Below are 17,218 nucleotides of genomic sequence, written 5' to 3' on the forward strand. Positions count from 1 at the left end.
AGGGTATTACCCCCAAACCATTGGATACTTCAAACAGTCTCTCAGGGGTACAAAATAAAATTTATTCAAAAAACCCCCAGAAGATATTGTCTGACCCGCAGCCAATCTCCAGAGGTCCATCGAAGACTTTTAGAAGACATACAAGAACTCAGACAGAAGCCATAGTTCCGATACTCCTGACGGAACAATTCCAGGGCCACTATTCCAGTCTCTTTTCAATAAAAAAGCCAGGAGGCGAATACCGGACCATAATAAACTTAAAACCACTGAACCAGTGGGTCCTTTAAAAGCGCATATTATCATGTGCCCATTCATCCCATACACCAAAAATACCTCAGGTTCGCTATAAAAGACCGAGGGAAAATTCTTCATTTCCAGTTCCAGTGTCTGCCATTCGGACTATCATCAGTTCTAAGAATCTTTACAAAACTCATGGCAGAGGCGATGCCCTTCCTACGGACAAAAAATGTCATTATAGTGCCATACTTGGACGACTTGTTGTTGGTGGCAGACTCAAGTCAGCAGATGGAACAATGTCTAAAAGACATTAGGTCGCTTCTGGAAACCCTAGGATGGGTAATCTAAAAAAGTCAAGTCTAGAAGCAGAAAGGAAGAAAACCTTGGGGGTCCTTCTGGACTCAGAAAAAGAGTATTCATTTCTTCCAGCTCACAAACAACTAGCTGTCTCACGAGAGGCTCAGATATTGGGAAAAAAGCAGTACACCACTATCAGGAAAGCCATGAGACTTCTGGGTCTGATGACCTCATGTATTCTGTGCGTCCAGTGGAGCCAGTTCCACTCAAGGCCATTACAGCGAGACATACTCGCCAGATGGGATGGAAAACAGACGTCATTGGACGACAAGATATCCTTCACCATAGAAGGAAGACGCTCCCTGTCCTGGTGGGTCAGCATCCCAAATCTGCAGCAGGGCAAACCTTAGCGAGTGTCTCCATGCATAAATATAATGACGGACGCAAGTGTCAGCGGCTGGGGAGCCCACATAAACGGTCGTTATCTTCAGGGAACATGGCCCTCATGGATACGCAACAGCTCCTCAACCTTCAGAGAACTCAGAGCAGTTTGGGAAGCGCTGAGCAGATCTCAGCAACAGCTCAACGACCTTCACGTCAGAATATTCTCCGACACCTCAACTACATTCTCTTTCATCCTACATCAGGGAGGTCCAAGACACCATCATCTTCAGGACCTAGCAAACATATTCTCTTGGGCAGAGCTCAACGTAAAATCCCTAACGGCGATACATCTGAAAGGCGAAATAAATCAGATAGCAGATTTTCTCAGCAGAAAGAAGATCCAACCCACAGAGTGGGCCTTAAATCAAGAAGTCTTTCTACATCTTACCGACACCTGGGGCTTCCCAGAGATAGACTTATTCGCTTCAAGGATAAACGCAAAAATAAGACGCTTCTTTTCGCTGAATCCTGGAGACAACCCGGGAATTGGGATATGGAACTGGCTTATGCCTTCCCTCCACTGCCCTTCATTCCGAGAGTTCTACGGAAGATTCTGGAAAGTCTGACGACAGTTATCCTAATAGTGCCGCATTGGCCCAGGAGAAGCTGGTTTCCAGTAGTGAAGCAGATTGCAGTAGAAGATCCAATCATTCTACCACTACAGCGAGATCTCCTAACGCAGGGCCCTCTTGTCCATCACAATCCAGAGTTCCTACAGCTTTCAGCCTGGATCCTGAGAAAGAAATGCTAAAATCAAGAGGTTTCACAGAATCGGTCATATCTACCTTACAAAAGAGTAGAAAGCCAGTCACTTCAGCTGTTTATCTTAAAGTCTGGAAAACATTCTGCTCATGTTGTACAGGTCCAATTTCCCTTAAACAGGTACCTGATATTTCTCAAATCATAGATTTTCTTCAGGCCGGCTTTGACAAAGGTCTAAAGCCCAGTAATCTCGGCTCTGAGCTCCTTCTTGGATTACCCGCTGGCAGAACACCCTTGGGTGGTAAGGTTTATCAGAGCCACTCAACGGATTAGACCTACAATATGTAGCTCCGTCCCTCCTTGGGACCTAAATTTAGTTCTAAATAACTTACGGGAAAATCCTTACGAACCCCTAGACTAGGCAGATCTCAGAGCGGTAACACTTAAAACAGTGTTTCTGGTGGCAATAACCTCAGCCAGATGCATAGGGGAGATTCAGGCCCTTTACATAAAGGACTGTGATGCAGCGGTAGGACCATATACAGTGAAACGACAGTGACCCAAGCAAGTTCAAACAAAACTTTCTTTTATTGTGTTACTTCACACAGTCAATATAGTATACGGCTTCTTCATATAGTCCATTAATAATGCATGGCTATATGACACAGTCAATACAGAGGCCGAACTTCCCTCTGTCCCGTTTCCCTGGGTGACCGCATGCCGGTAACAAGTCTCTGTACTCATTCAGCGCACTGCACTCTTCATCCTCTGGAGTGCAGCCGGGTACACATAAGACAGACCAAGACGCAGGGTGTCAGTCTCTCTGGTTCCTTTAGTCTCTGTGTTGCTCCACACAGAGAGAGCTCTGCAGACAACTGCCCTGTCTGCTTCCAAGAACACACTGACACCCTTCCCCCAGTACTACAGGGCTTTTTAATCAGTCACTGCTTCACTCTTCTAATTACAGCCACAGCTGTGTCTGTAGTACGCCCTCATGGCTTCACTACGCTTCCTTGCACATTCTGGAGAGCACATACAGCTCCCCCTAGCTGTAACAGGGGTCACTGCCTCACATATCCTCCCCCCCCTGTTCATACCTGTGGGGTTGAACATTTGTTACCCCGTAAGGGCGAAAGACAGGGCATCGGTATGCCCCCCTGACATCCCCGCTCACTACATTAAGAAACCAAAGTAGGGACCGGAACCATCGCTCAATGCATGCATCCCTCCCCTTTGCGTTTCTCCTCCATATTTCATTACGGGACCACCCACCCTGATTTCTATTGCAGAAGCCAAACCCTCTTTTCTGATTTACCGCAGATTTGGGCCAGTTTTGGGTGGTCTTTACTTTGTTTACTTCAGGTTCACTAACCCCACGGGTCATCCTGTCACCTAAGTATCTACTTTCGGGCCCCTGATACCGCTTCTTCTGTACCCTTACCCGTGCCTCAGTGACTATATCACACTGAAACGCCACGGACCGCGCTGGCAACTCTGGGCACATATCTGTACTACGCCGCACCCGAACCGGAGCCTCCCGACACTGCGGTCTAGCGAGCGCTCTATCAAATTTATTCTGACCTCCGGCCCCTTCCTTGACCGGTGCCAGAGGGTTCCTCATGCGCACGTCCCCAGTCGCCTCTGCGATCGTACACCCTTGGCTCTTATACCTGCGTCTTTTATATCTGCGTCTCCGAAAAAGACCCTGGATCTGAGCTGTCCCAACCTTACCAGGGAACACCTCCAGCTCAGGGTTCAATGGGGACCCCACAATCTCTACTGCCACAACCTCTAGAGGGAGCCTATCGGGATTACACTCTAATCCTAAATTGGCGACCCCTGTGGCATACATCTTATGATCTTCGGGTTCTACGCCCGAAACATCTTTAGCTTCTCCTTCAATTACCTCTAGGGGGAGCCTGTCGGGATTACACTCTGTCCCTAGGTTGGCGACCCCTATGGCAGGTATTTCAACATCTTTGGGTTCTGCACCCGGTATAACTTTTTCCATGAGAGGGTTTACCCTGGTCTCCCACAGCGACCAAAACAGGGAAAATCTCTTCCCAACACAGTCCCATAGGGAAGGGTCTTTGCCACTCCCACCACATGTCTAATGTCTCCACATGGTGTAGAAACGTTGACCGCCACGGTCGGGTACTCCCGGATTTCCCCATGGATACCCATCACCTCCACTTTCTGTCCGTTGGTGTTGTCCACAGCAACAAGAGAACAGTGGACCAGAGTCACTTTACTCCCCGTGTCCAGGAGAGCCTCTGTTCGGCACCCATTCACAAGTACCTGGCACAGCTCTGGTTCGCCGCTAGCTGTGACCCTAGTGGTGACACAGACAGGCTGGGCACACATAGACTCCTGACCAGTGTTCCCACAGTCCATGGGCTTAGATGTTACTGAACAGTTACTAGGTCCATGCCCGGGCTCTGGTGCAACGTCCTGAGTGGACTTAATTCAATCAATTCTATCAGCAGTTCCAGGTGGCCTAGGTCCCTCAGCCCGACCCAACGCTGCATAGCGGCCGGCAGAGCCCTCACCATACGATCAGCCACGATTCTCTCCATCATCTCATACGGAGAACAGAACTCAGGCTGGAGCCACTCCTCCACCAATTGCAACAAGTCACTTGCTTGAGACCTGGCAGACCGAGTCTCTACATAGGACCACTGGTCCACCCAATGATCGCCCCTTACCTTTGGGGTCTCTTCAGGACTCTGCTGTTCACCCCTCACATTAGAGGTCTCCACTTTACATCGATGAAGCTCTGCTAGCTCCTTCTGCATTGTCTCCTGCTGCTGCCGCTGCTGCTGCTGAAAAATCTCTTGCTGGGAATGTTGAAACTGCAGCATCTCTTGTTGAAGCCTTTGCTGACTGAGCACAACCTGCTCCAAAAGTTCCTCCATTTTTCCAGCTGGCTCAAACTGTAGCCTTGCAGGCTTAATCAGTGACATGCAGCACGCTCTGGGTATGCCTCAGTTCACATGGCCCGCATTCTTTCCACCATATGTGATGCAGCGGTAGGACCATATACAGTGAAATGGCAGTGACCCAAGCAAGTTCAAGCAAAACTTTCTTTTATTGTGTTACTTCACACAGTCAATAAAGTATACGGCTTCTTCATATAGTCCATTAATAATGCATGGCTATATGACGCAGTCAATACACAGGCCGAACTTCCCTCTGTCCAGTTTCCCTGGGTGACCGCACGCCGGTAACAAGTGTCTTTACTCACTCAGCGCACTGCACTCTTTATCCTCTGGAGTGCAGCCGAGTACACATAAGACAGACCAAGACGCAGGGTGTCAGTCTCTCTGGTTCCTTTAGTCTCTGTGTTGCTCCACACAGAGAGAGCTCTGCAGACAACTGCCCTGTCTGCTTCCAAGAACACACTGACACCCTTCCCCCAGTACTACAGGGCTTTTTAATCAGTCACTGCTTCACTCTTCTAATTACAGCCACAGCTGTGTCTGTAGTACGCCCTCATGGCTTCACTACGCTTCCTTGCACATTCTGGAGAGCACATACAGCGCCCCCTAGCTGTAACAGGGGTCACTGCCTCACAGGACCCATAGCTAAAGATACAAGATGACTATCATTCTCAAGCTAAATCCGGCATTCCTTCCAAAAGTAGTAACTGACTTTCATAGGAGCCAGGAAATAATATTGCCCACCTTCTGTCAGGACTATAAAAAGAAAAAGAACGTACACTCCATTCGTTGGATGTTAAGAGAACAGTCCTACAATACCTGAAACTCACAGAAGTGTGGAAACTAGATTCAAATCTCTTCGTACAGATGGCAGGGAAAAATAAAGGAAGGAAGGCATCAAAAGCCACTAGCTAGGTGGATAAAACTAGCCATTTCCACAGCATATATCTCGGCAGGGAAAATTCCGCCGGAAGGCCTTAAGACTCATTCGCTGAGAGCAGTCTCGGCTTCTTGGGCAGAGAGTGCAGGGGCCTCTATGGATCAGATTTGCTGGGCCGCAACTTGGTCCAAAATAGATACCTTCTGTAAACATTACAAACTGGATGTTCTGTCAAACCAACAGATGGCCTTTGGGAGGAACGTCCTCCAAGCAATAATCCTGCCCTAATAGGAGTTATTTGGTACTTCTCCTGGTGGTGCTGTCAGGAGGGACGTCCTGGGAAAGTAGGAATTAGTCCTACCGGTAATGTAATTTCCAGGAGTCCATCCTGACAGCACCCCTTATATTCCCTCCCGTATATTTTCTATCTGATGTGATATAAACATTTGTAATGGAAATTTAATTAAAGAGTGTTGAATCCATCTTGGTGTGGTACTTGGAAAAGACACTGAAGGTGGGGAGGGGCTATTTAACCTCTTCTGTGTTTCCTGTCCCTATCAAGGATATGAAGGACAACCTCCTGGTGGTGCAGTCAGGATGAACTCCTGGAAATTACATTACCGGTAGGACTAATTCCTACTTCATTCCGTTAAGCCCTTTTTATTTGTAATTGTCTGTACACAGGATACTTGTCTTCTTTTATAATATTCTTTTACCCTTTTGTAAACACTGCCTACCTTTTTGGAGTAAAATATATAAAATTACTAGCTTCGTTTCTCCTTGCTCTGTAACGTACTGTCACATCCTCTGAAGTGAATTATGCTACTAATTGGGTCGGCTCCTGACCCGTTAATTCAGAGATAGGAGCTGGTGGCAGCGGATTTGTCCTGCCCCTTTGGGAAACTTGGTAGAGACGAACGGCGTTGATAATTATTGTTCCCGCCTGAATGTTAGTAGTTATATCGCCCTCGCTGCAGTGTGCCCATTAGCCAGTACATAATAAGGCAGCCTTTCTGGCAACTAATTATCCTAGGTGCAGTACCCTGTCTGACCTAAGGGTAATTGGGGTGCTAGAGAACAGCAAGTTCCAAACCGGACCTGGGAAGTGGGATATAGATAAATCCCCTTCAGAAAAGAACTGGGGGCAACTAAACAACCCCGGTTCATGACATATTGGGGTCAGCAGGGTGAGTTGATAAAGTTATCCCCCTGTGATTCGTGACAATCACTGAAGGAGAGCTTACCTCCTTTCCAAATCACACCTCACCACCTGTGCACTTGACCCCATCCCTTCCCACCTGCTCCCCAACCTCACTAACACGCTCATTCCAGCCCTAACCCATCTCTTCAACCTATTGCTATCTTCTGGTACCTTCCCCTCTGCCTTCAAACATGCCACCATCACACTCGTCCTCAAAAAAAGAACCTTGACCCAACTGCTATGCCCAGGTATCGCCCCATATCACTGCTCCCATTTGCTTCCAAACTCCTTGAGCAGCATGTCCATGCCCAACTTTCCTCCCACCTCTCATCTAACTCTCTCCTTGACAACCTTCAATCTGGCTTCCGCCCCACCACTCCACTGAAACTGCCCTGACCAAAATTACTAATGACTTACAGTCAAAGCTAACAGACAGTTCTCCATCTTCCTCCTTCTCGATCTGTCCTCTGCCTTCGACACAGTCGACCACTGCCTACTGCTACAGATTCTTTCTTCCCTTAGCATCAAAGACCTTGCCCTGTCCTGGATTGCCTCATACCTTTCCGACCGCACATTTAGCGTCTCCCACTCCCACACTACCTCCTCACCCCGCCCCCTCTCTGTTGGAGTCCCTCAAGGCTCTGTCCTGGGGCCCCTACTTTTTCCATCTATACCCTTGACCTAGGACAACTCATAAAATCCCATGGCTTCCAGTACCACCCGTATGCGGACGACACTCAGATCTAACTCTCTGGCCCAGATGTCACCTCCCTACTGTCCAGAATCCCGGAATGTCTATCAGCCATATCCTCCTTCTTCCCCTCTCGCTTCCTAAAACTCAATGTAGACAAAACCAAACTCATCATCTTTCCTCCATCTCGCGTATCTCCCCTATCCGATCTATCTATTATGGTAAATCACGCTCATCGCACCTGTAATCCGTTGCCTTAGAGTAACCCTTGACTCTGCCCTATCGTTCAAACCGCACGTCCAAACTCTTGCCACATACTGTCGCCTCCGACTCAAAAATATTTCCAGAATCTGTCCCTTCCTCAGCCCTCAATCTACTAAAACTCTTGTGAATGCCCTCATCATCTCCCGCCTCGACTACTGCAACACCCTCCTCTGTGGCCTCCGGCTAACACTCTTTATCCACTCCAGTCCTCAACTCTGCTGCCCACTTAATCCACCTATCTCCTCGCTACTCCCCTGTTTCTCCCCTCTGCAAATCCCTCCACTGGCTCCCAATTCTCCAATGAATCCAGTTCAAACTATTAACACTGATCTACAAAGCCAACGACAATCTGTCCTCTCCCTATATCTCTGAACTAATCTCCCAATATCTTCCCTCACATAATTTTTGTTCCTCCCAAGACCTCCTACTCTCCTCCACACTTATTCGCTCCTCACCCAGCCGCCTCCAAGATTTCTCCCGAATATCCCCCATCCTCTGGAATTCCACGCCTCAACACGTCCGATTATCCACCGCCCTCGGATCCTTCAGACGGAACCTCAAAACCCATCTCTTCAGGAAAGCTTACAACCTGCAATAACCATTCTGCCGCCTCACCACCCAAGCTGCCGCCTCACCACCACCCGAGCTGCCGCCTCACCACCACCAGAGCTGCCACGTCACCACCACCCAAGCTGCCGCGTCACCACTACCAGAGCTGCCGCGTCACCACCACCAGCGCTGCTGTCTCACAACCACCGGAGCTGCTGCACCCCGACCTTCTGTCTCTTCCCCATTATCCCGTAGAATGTTAAGTCCGCAAGGACAGGGTCTTCTCCCCTCTGTACCAGTCTGTTATCGTAAATTTGTTTACTGTAAATATCTGTAACTTTGTATGTAACCCCTTTTCATGTACAGCACCATAGAATTAATGGTGCTATATAAATAAATAATAATAATGGCCCCCACACAGCCCCCATACAGTATAATGGTTCCCACACACCCACCATACAGTGTAATAGCCCCCACACAGCCCCCATACAGTATAATGATCCCCACACAACCCTCCATACAGTATAATGGCCCCTATACAGTATAATGGTCCCCACAGAGCCCTCCATACAGTATAATGGCCCCACACATCCCTTCAAACAGTATAATGGCCCCCTGTACATTATAATGGCCCCTGCACAACCCTCCATACAGTATAATGGCCCCCATACAGTATAATGATCCCCACACAGCCCTCCATACAGTATAATGGCATCCACACAGCCCTCCATACAGTATAATGGGCCCCACACAGCACTCCATACAGAATAATGGCTTACACACAGCCCTCCGTACAGTATAATGGCCCCCACACAGAAGGAAGATGAGACACCAGACCCAACAATGCAGACGAGCTGAAGGCTGCTATCAAAGCAACCTGGGCTTCCATAACCCCTCAGCAGTGCCAACAGGCTGATCGCCTCCATGCTACGCCGCATTTATGCAGTAATTGATGCACAAGGAGCCCCGACCAAGTATTGAGTGCATTTACTGAACATACATTTCAGTAGGCCAACATTTCGGATTCTAAAATATTTTTTCAAGCTGGTGTTATAAAGTATTCTAATTTACTGACATAATGGTGCAACACCCCAGGTAACCGGTTGTTGCAGTAATGTTGCCTTCCCCTTGAGGAGGGTGATGTCATGCTTGGAGGCAAGAGAGATTCTTTCTATCAGGCAAGGCACTTGGATTCAACACATCTGAATCTAGGCCAGGAGGGGGAGCTCAGGACCCGAATTCAGGGGAGCTTCCTTACACTTTATGTATCCTGGTCTGGAGGAGGGGCCAGTCACATCTTAGCCAGTCAGTGTTAGACAGTGGAGGGGGATTATTGGTCTCCAGGAGTGAGAAGAAGGACGTCTGGAGCAGAAGTGGGGGCCGAGCAGCCACGAGGGAGCGGCAACCCCTGGATAGAGGACTACTGAAAGAGTTGAATTGTGGAGGAGCTTAGAGGGAACAAGCACAGAGGAGGAAGAGGCTCAGCAGGGAAACAGCGGAAGGACACCCTGGGAGCCAGAGTGCAGAACTGGGTACCGAGAGCCCAAGGCTATAGTGGGACTCTAGGACACTTCAGGTCAGGTCATGATAGAGGTCATGATAGAGACCCTATAAACAGGCTTGCACTGCCTATCGTACAGACATCTGTATTAGGACAGGAGAGAGGGGACTTGCACTAAACTTCAAGCGGCAGGGACCTAAATCAATTAAAAAGCGCAAGTAGGAAAGGCTCACCTGGGAGAGGGATCTCCTATTGCCTCCAAGCCGGCCGGACTACAGCTACCCTGCACTTGGTACCCTGGACTGAGGACTACTACCATCAGTAAACCAGGTAAAGACTGCAAACCTGTGTCCTCATTCTTTCCTATACCATCCACCACACCATCGGTGCCCTACACTTGGGAAGCCCTGGGGACCCCGCTTCACCTGTGGGAAGCGTCACCATCTTGCTGCATACCATCACCCCAGAGGACCCCTTTAAGCAGCGTCGGTCCCCACTGACCGAACACCACAGGTGGCGTCACGAACATAGACTTTAACAATACCCCTTAAAAGACCGATCCCCTTTAATTGGGCACCCAGGGCCACGCACCGGGTCGCAGCCACCGTGACATCCCCTTTAAGACCGGACCCGGTACCGAGTATCCCCAGTGCCCTGGTAGGGCGATTCAATGACGTTTGGGTTTTCATTGGCTGTAAGCCATAATCATCAACATTAACAGAAATAAACACTTGATATAGATCACTCTGTATGTAATGACTCTATATAATATAAATTTCACTTTTTGTATTGAAGAACTGAACTAAATTAACTTTTGGATGATATTCTAATTTTGTGAGAAGCACCTGTATGTTAATAAAGTTCTGTCAAAGCAAAAAAACAGGAAGTGTCAAAAACAAAGCAGCTTTATTTACAGCACAACAAACTAACAAGAGGCCAAAGTGCAGGTGAAAAAAGGCAAGAAACCTAATGTACATGATAGGTGGAGAAATTCTGCCACATTAGGCTGGGTTCACACTTGTGAGTGAGTCTCTGGCACCAATACCCGGCACTGCCGCTGGCACTCGGACCGGCGCAGGAGGCTGCATGTATTTCTATGCCGGCGGCAGTGCCGGGTAGTGATGGCAGAGACTCGCATTGCACTCACAAGGGCGACCCCGGCCTTAGTGACTGATCAGCGGGCTTTGTACGTCTCATCGCTGCTGCCAAGGAGTCTTAACTTTTCCCTCTTCTGCAGCCATCGCAGGGGAAAGGGGAAAAAACGCAATTATGGGAGTTCTTGGTAACTTTTTTATTTCCAAATAAAAAAAAAAAGTGTAAAATCCAAGATTCCTCATCTATAGGACATGGCGATGAGCACCGCACCTGATCGTATCTGTACTACAGGGGCAGCAATGGAGATATAGGGCCTGGGGGGGGTGAGCCTATAAGGCACGTGCAGCAGAATGAAGCCCCTAGAGACCATAGTAGAGGGGATCAGAGGTCACTGAGGTCATTATCCAGAAGGCCTGGGCCACACAGCGGCTCCTGCACTGCAGGACTTGCTGCACAGACTACCCCCATGGACCAATCATAATGGTGCATTTCTTTCTGCTGTCACCAGAGGGCGCTCACTGCACTGAAATGATGGAGCTCATCTACTCCCCCTGCTGGCGGGTACCTATCATTCTACTACGTGACTTGAGCTGAGCGTGGATTTCGGAGCAGTGTCTCAAAAAACTGGGGCTGCGACCATCCCAGAAGACTGATGCATCAACACTTTATAATAATCTATAATAATCTTTATTTTTATATAGCGCTAACATATTCCGCAGCGCTTTACATTTTGCACACATTATCATCACTGTCCCCGATGGGGCTCACAATCTAAATTCCCTATCAGTATGTCTTTTGAATGTGGGAGGAAACCGGAGTGCCCGGAGGAAACCCACGCAAACACGGAGAGAACATACAAACTCTTTGCAGATGTTGTCCTGGGTGGGATTAGAACCCAGGACCCCGGCGCTGCAAGGCTGCTGTGCTAACCACTGCGCCACCGTGCTGCCCATGTAGCCCTTTAACAGCAAATAAATGATGTAGGCCACCAGGTACAACGCCTACAGACCCCGTACCCGTCTCTGTATGAACCATATGAGGTCATTCATGTAAATAGTTGAGAGACTCCGTATATTGGAGGCCTGCGCATTCGGACCTCAAATAAATAACCATAATAATCCGAAATGTCGCTGTGCAGATTTTGGCCACCAGGGGTCGTCGCAGCACCTTTACCCATTGGTCTCCGATAAACCGTTATAATGCGAGATCCGCGCTCCCGAGCTGTCAAATCTGACCCCGCCCACTGAGCACCGCCTCCTAGCACATTTTGCATGAGGGTGGAGCCTGTTGTCATAGTGGAGACGAGAAGGGTGACGCCTCTTTTTCGGTTCTGCCACAGAGTGACTCGGGGCGGAGCCTGTTACCACAGCACTGGCAGCAGACCACGCCCACCACCAGGACGCGCATCTCTCACAGTGCGCGTTCACGCGGTTCCTCCCGTACTGGCAGTGGTCCAGCTCCTGCGCTCCTTCAGGGGAGACGCTACACCCGGATCCCGCGGACACAGGCAGGAGACCCGGGGACACCGGAGGGACGCCCGACACTGACACCGGAGAGGGCACCGCAGAGACACGCCTCCCCGGACACTGCCCGTTATCCTGCGGCACTGAGCGGGAGACGGTCCCCGCCGCCCCGGGACACCATGAGCTGGGGCACCGAGCTGTGGGTGAGGGGACGTCTGTAAATACCGAGTGTATCGTATATACCGCATCATATACTGTATAAACCTACAATATGTACCTCTAAATACCACATATACACCCGTATACTGCACCATATACTGTGTATACCACACATACACCCTGTATACTGCACCATATACTGTATACAGCTCTATATACCACACATACACCCTGTACACAACACCATATACTGTATACACCTCTATATACCACATATACACCCCGTATACTGCACCATATACTGTGTATACCACACATACACCCTGTATACTGCACCATATACTGTGTACACCTCTATATACCACATATACACCGTATACACACATATATGCACCATATACTGTATACACCTCTATATACCACACATACACCCTGTACATAACACCATATACTGTATACACCTCTATATACCACACATACACCCTGTATACTGCACCATATACTGTATACACCTCTATATACCACACATACACCCTGTACACTGCACCATATACTGTATACACCTCTATATACCACACATACACCCTGTATACTGCACCATATACTGTGTACACCTCTATATACCACATATACACCGTATACACACATATATGCACCATATACTGTATACACCTCTATATACCACACATACACCCTGTACATAACACCATATACTGTATACACCTCTATATACCACACATACACCCTGTATACTGCACCATATACTGTATACACCTCTATATACCACACATACACCCTGTACACTGCACCATATACTGTATACACCTCTATATACCACACATACACCCTGTATACTGCACCATATACTGTATACACCTCTATATACCACACATATACCCTGTACACTGCACCATATACTGTATACACCTCTATATACCACACATACACCCTGTACACTGCACCATATACTGTATACACCTCTATATACCACACATACACCCTGTACACAACACCATATACTGTATACACCGCTATATACCACATATACACCCGTATACCGCACCATATACTGTATACACCGCTATATACCACACATACACCCTGTATACTGCACCATATACTGTATACACCTCTATATACCACACATACACCCTGTACACAACACCATATACTGTATACACCTCTATATACCACACATACACCCTGTACACAACACCATATACTGTATACACCGCTATATACCACACATACACCCTGTACACAACACCATATACTGTATACACCTCTATATACCACACATACACCCTGTATACTGCACCATATACTGTATACACCTCTATATACCACACATACACCCTGTACACAACACCATATACTGTGTATACCACACATACACCCTGTATACTGCACCGTATACTGTATACACCTCTATATACCACACATACACCCTGTACACAACACCATATACTGTATACACCTCTATATACCACACATACACCCTGTACACAACACCATATACTGTATACACCTCTATATACCACACATATACCCTGTACACAACACCATATACTGTATACACCTCTATATACCACACATACACCCTGTACACAACACCATATACTGTATACACCTCTATATACCACACATACACCCTGTATACTGCACCATATACTGTATACACCTCTATATACCACACATATACCCTGTACACAACACCATATACTGTATACACCTCTATATACCACACATACACACGTATACTGCACCATATACTGTATACACCACACATACACCCTGTACACAACACCATATACTGTATACACCGCTATATACCACACATACACCCTGTACACAACACCATATACTGTATACACCTCTATATACACACATACACCCTGTATACTGCACCATATACTGTATACACCGCTATATACCACACATACACCCTGTACACAACACCATATACTGTATACACCTCTATATACCACACATACACCCTGTATACTGCACCATATACTGTATACACCTCTATATACCACACATATACCCTGTACACAACACCATATACTGTATACACCTCTATATACCACACATACACACGTATACTGCACCATATACTGTATACACCTCTATATACAACACATACACCCTGTACACAACACCATATACTGTATACACCGCTATATACCACACATACACCCTGTATACTGCACCATATACTGTATACACCTCGATATACCACACATACACCCTGTACACAACACCATATACTGTATACACCGCTATATACCACACATACACCCTGTACACAACACCATATACTGTATACACCGCTATATACCACACATACACCCTGTACACAACACCATATACTGTATACACCTCTATATACCACACATACACCCTGTACATAACACCATATACTGTATACACCTCTATATACCACACATACACCCTGTATACTGCACCATATACTGTATACACCTCTATATACCACACATATACCCTGTACACAACACCATATACTGTATACACCTCTATATACCACACATACACCCTGTACACAACACCATATACTGTATACACCTCTATATACCACACATACACCCTGTATACTGCACCATATACTGTATACACCTCGATATACCACACATACACTCTGTACACAACACCATATACTGTATACACCGCTATATACCACACATACACCCTGTACACAACACCATATACTGTATACACCTCTATATACCACACATACACCCTGTATACTGCACCATATACTGTGTATACCACACATACACCCTGTACACTGCACCATATACTGTGTACACCTCTATATACCACACATACACCCTGTACACAACACCATATACTGTATACACCTCTATATACCACACATACACCCTGTACACAACACCATATACTGTATACACCGCTATATACCACACATACACCCTGTACACAACACCATATACTGTATAAACCTCTATATACCACACATACACCCTGTACACAACACCATATACTGTGTATACCACACATACACCCTGTATACTGCACCATATACTGTATACACCTCTATATACCACACATACACCCTGTACACAACACCATATACTGTATACAGCTCTATATACCACACATACACCCTGTACACAACACCATATACTGTATACACCTCTATATACCACACATACACCCTGTACTCAACACCATATACTGTATACAGCTCTATATACCACACATACACCCTGTACACAACACCATATACTGTATATACCACACATACACCCTGTACACAACACCATATACTGTATACAGCTCTATATACCACACATACACCCTGTACACAACACCATATACTGTATACACCGCTATATACCACACATACACCCAGTACACAACACCATATACTGTATACACCTCTATATACCACACATACACCCTGTACACAACACCATATACTGTATACACCTCTATATACCACACATACACCCTGTACACAACACCATATACTGTATACACCTCTATATACCACACATACACCCTGTACACAACAACATATACTGTATACACCTCTATATACCACACATACACCCTGTACACAACAACATATACTGTATACACCTCTATATACCACACATACACCCGTATACTGCACCATATACTGTATATACCACACATCACCCTGTGTACTGCACCATGTACTGTATACACCTCTATATACCACACATCACCCTGTACACAACACCATATACTGTATACACCTCTATATACCACACATACACCCTGTACACAACACCATATACTGTATACAGCTCTATATACCACACATACACCCTGTACACAACACCATATACTGTATACACCTCTATATACCACACATACACCCTGTACTCAACACCATATACTGTATACAGCTCTATATACCACACATACACCCTGTACACAACACCATATACTGTATATACCACACATACACCCTGTACACAACACCATATACTGTATACACCTCTATATACCACACATACACCCGTATACTGCACCATATACTGTATATACCACACATCACCCTGTGTACTGCACCATGTACTGTATACACCTCTATATACCACACATCACCCTGTACACAACACCATATACTGTATACACCTCTATTTACCACACATACACCCTGTACACAACAACATATACTGTATACACCGCTATATACCACACATACACCCTGTACACAACACCATATACTGTATACACCTCTATATACCACACATACACCCTGTACACAACACCATATACTGTATACACCTCTATATACCACACATACCCCCGTATACTGCACCATATACTGTATATACCACACATCACCCTGTGTACTGCACCTTGTACTGTATACACCTCTATATACCACACATCACCCTGTATACTGCACCTTGTACTGTATACACCTCTATATACCACACATACCCCCGTATACTGCACCATATACTGTATATACCACACATCACCCTGTGTACTGCACCATGTACTGTATACACCTCTATATACCACACATCACCCTGTATACTGCACCAAGTACTGTATACACCTCTATATACCACAATTCATCCCGTATACTGCACCATGTACTGTATACATCTCTATATACCACACATCACCCCGTATGCTGCACCATGTACTGTATACACCTCTATATACCACACATCACCCGTATACTGCACCATATACTGTTTATACCTCTATATTCCACACACCACCCCGTATATAGCACCATGTACTGTATATATCTCTATATACCA

General features: G+C 46.6%; 1 protein-coding gene across 21 annotated transcripts in view; it reads left to right on the forward strand.

Annotated features, from left to right (window-relative positions):
* The first annotated feature begins 12,211 nt into the window (after window positions 1-12,211).
* Window positions 12,212-17,218, forward strand: part of FNBP1 (formin binding protein 1) — a 109,099-nt gene continuing 104,092 nt past the window's right edge. For 17 of the 21 annotated variants that reach the window (XM_069747501.1, XM_069747507.1, XM_069747510.1 and 14 more), the window contains exon 1: window positions 12,226-12,466. In XM_069747501.1, coding sequence (XP_069603602.1) covers window positions 12,443-12,466 — 24 coding nt within the window. In that variant the 5' untranslated portion in view covers window positions 12,226-12,442. Of the gene's footprint in view, window positions 12,467-17,218 lie in introns of all 21 variants that reach the window. The other 4 variants (XM_069747502.1, XM_069747522.1, XM_069747521.1 and 1 more) reach the window with 3 other exon arrangements.

This window comes from Ranitomeya imitator, chromosome 2 (assembly GCF_032444005.1).
Source record: "Ranitomeya imitator isolate aRanImi1 chromosome 2, aRanImi1.pri, whole genome shotgun sequence".
NCBI lineage: Eukaryota > Metazoa > Chordata > Amphibia > Anura > Dendrobatidae > Ranitomeya > Ranitomeya imitator.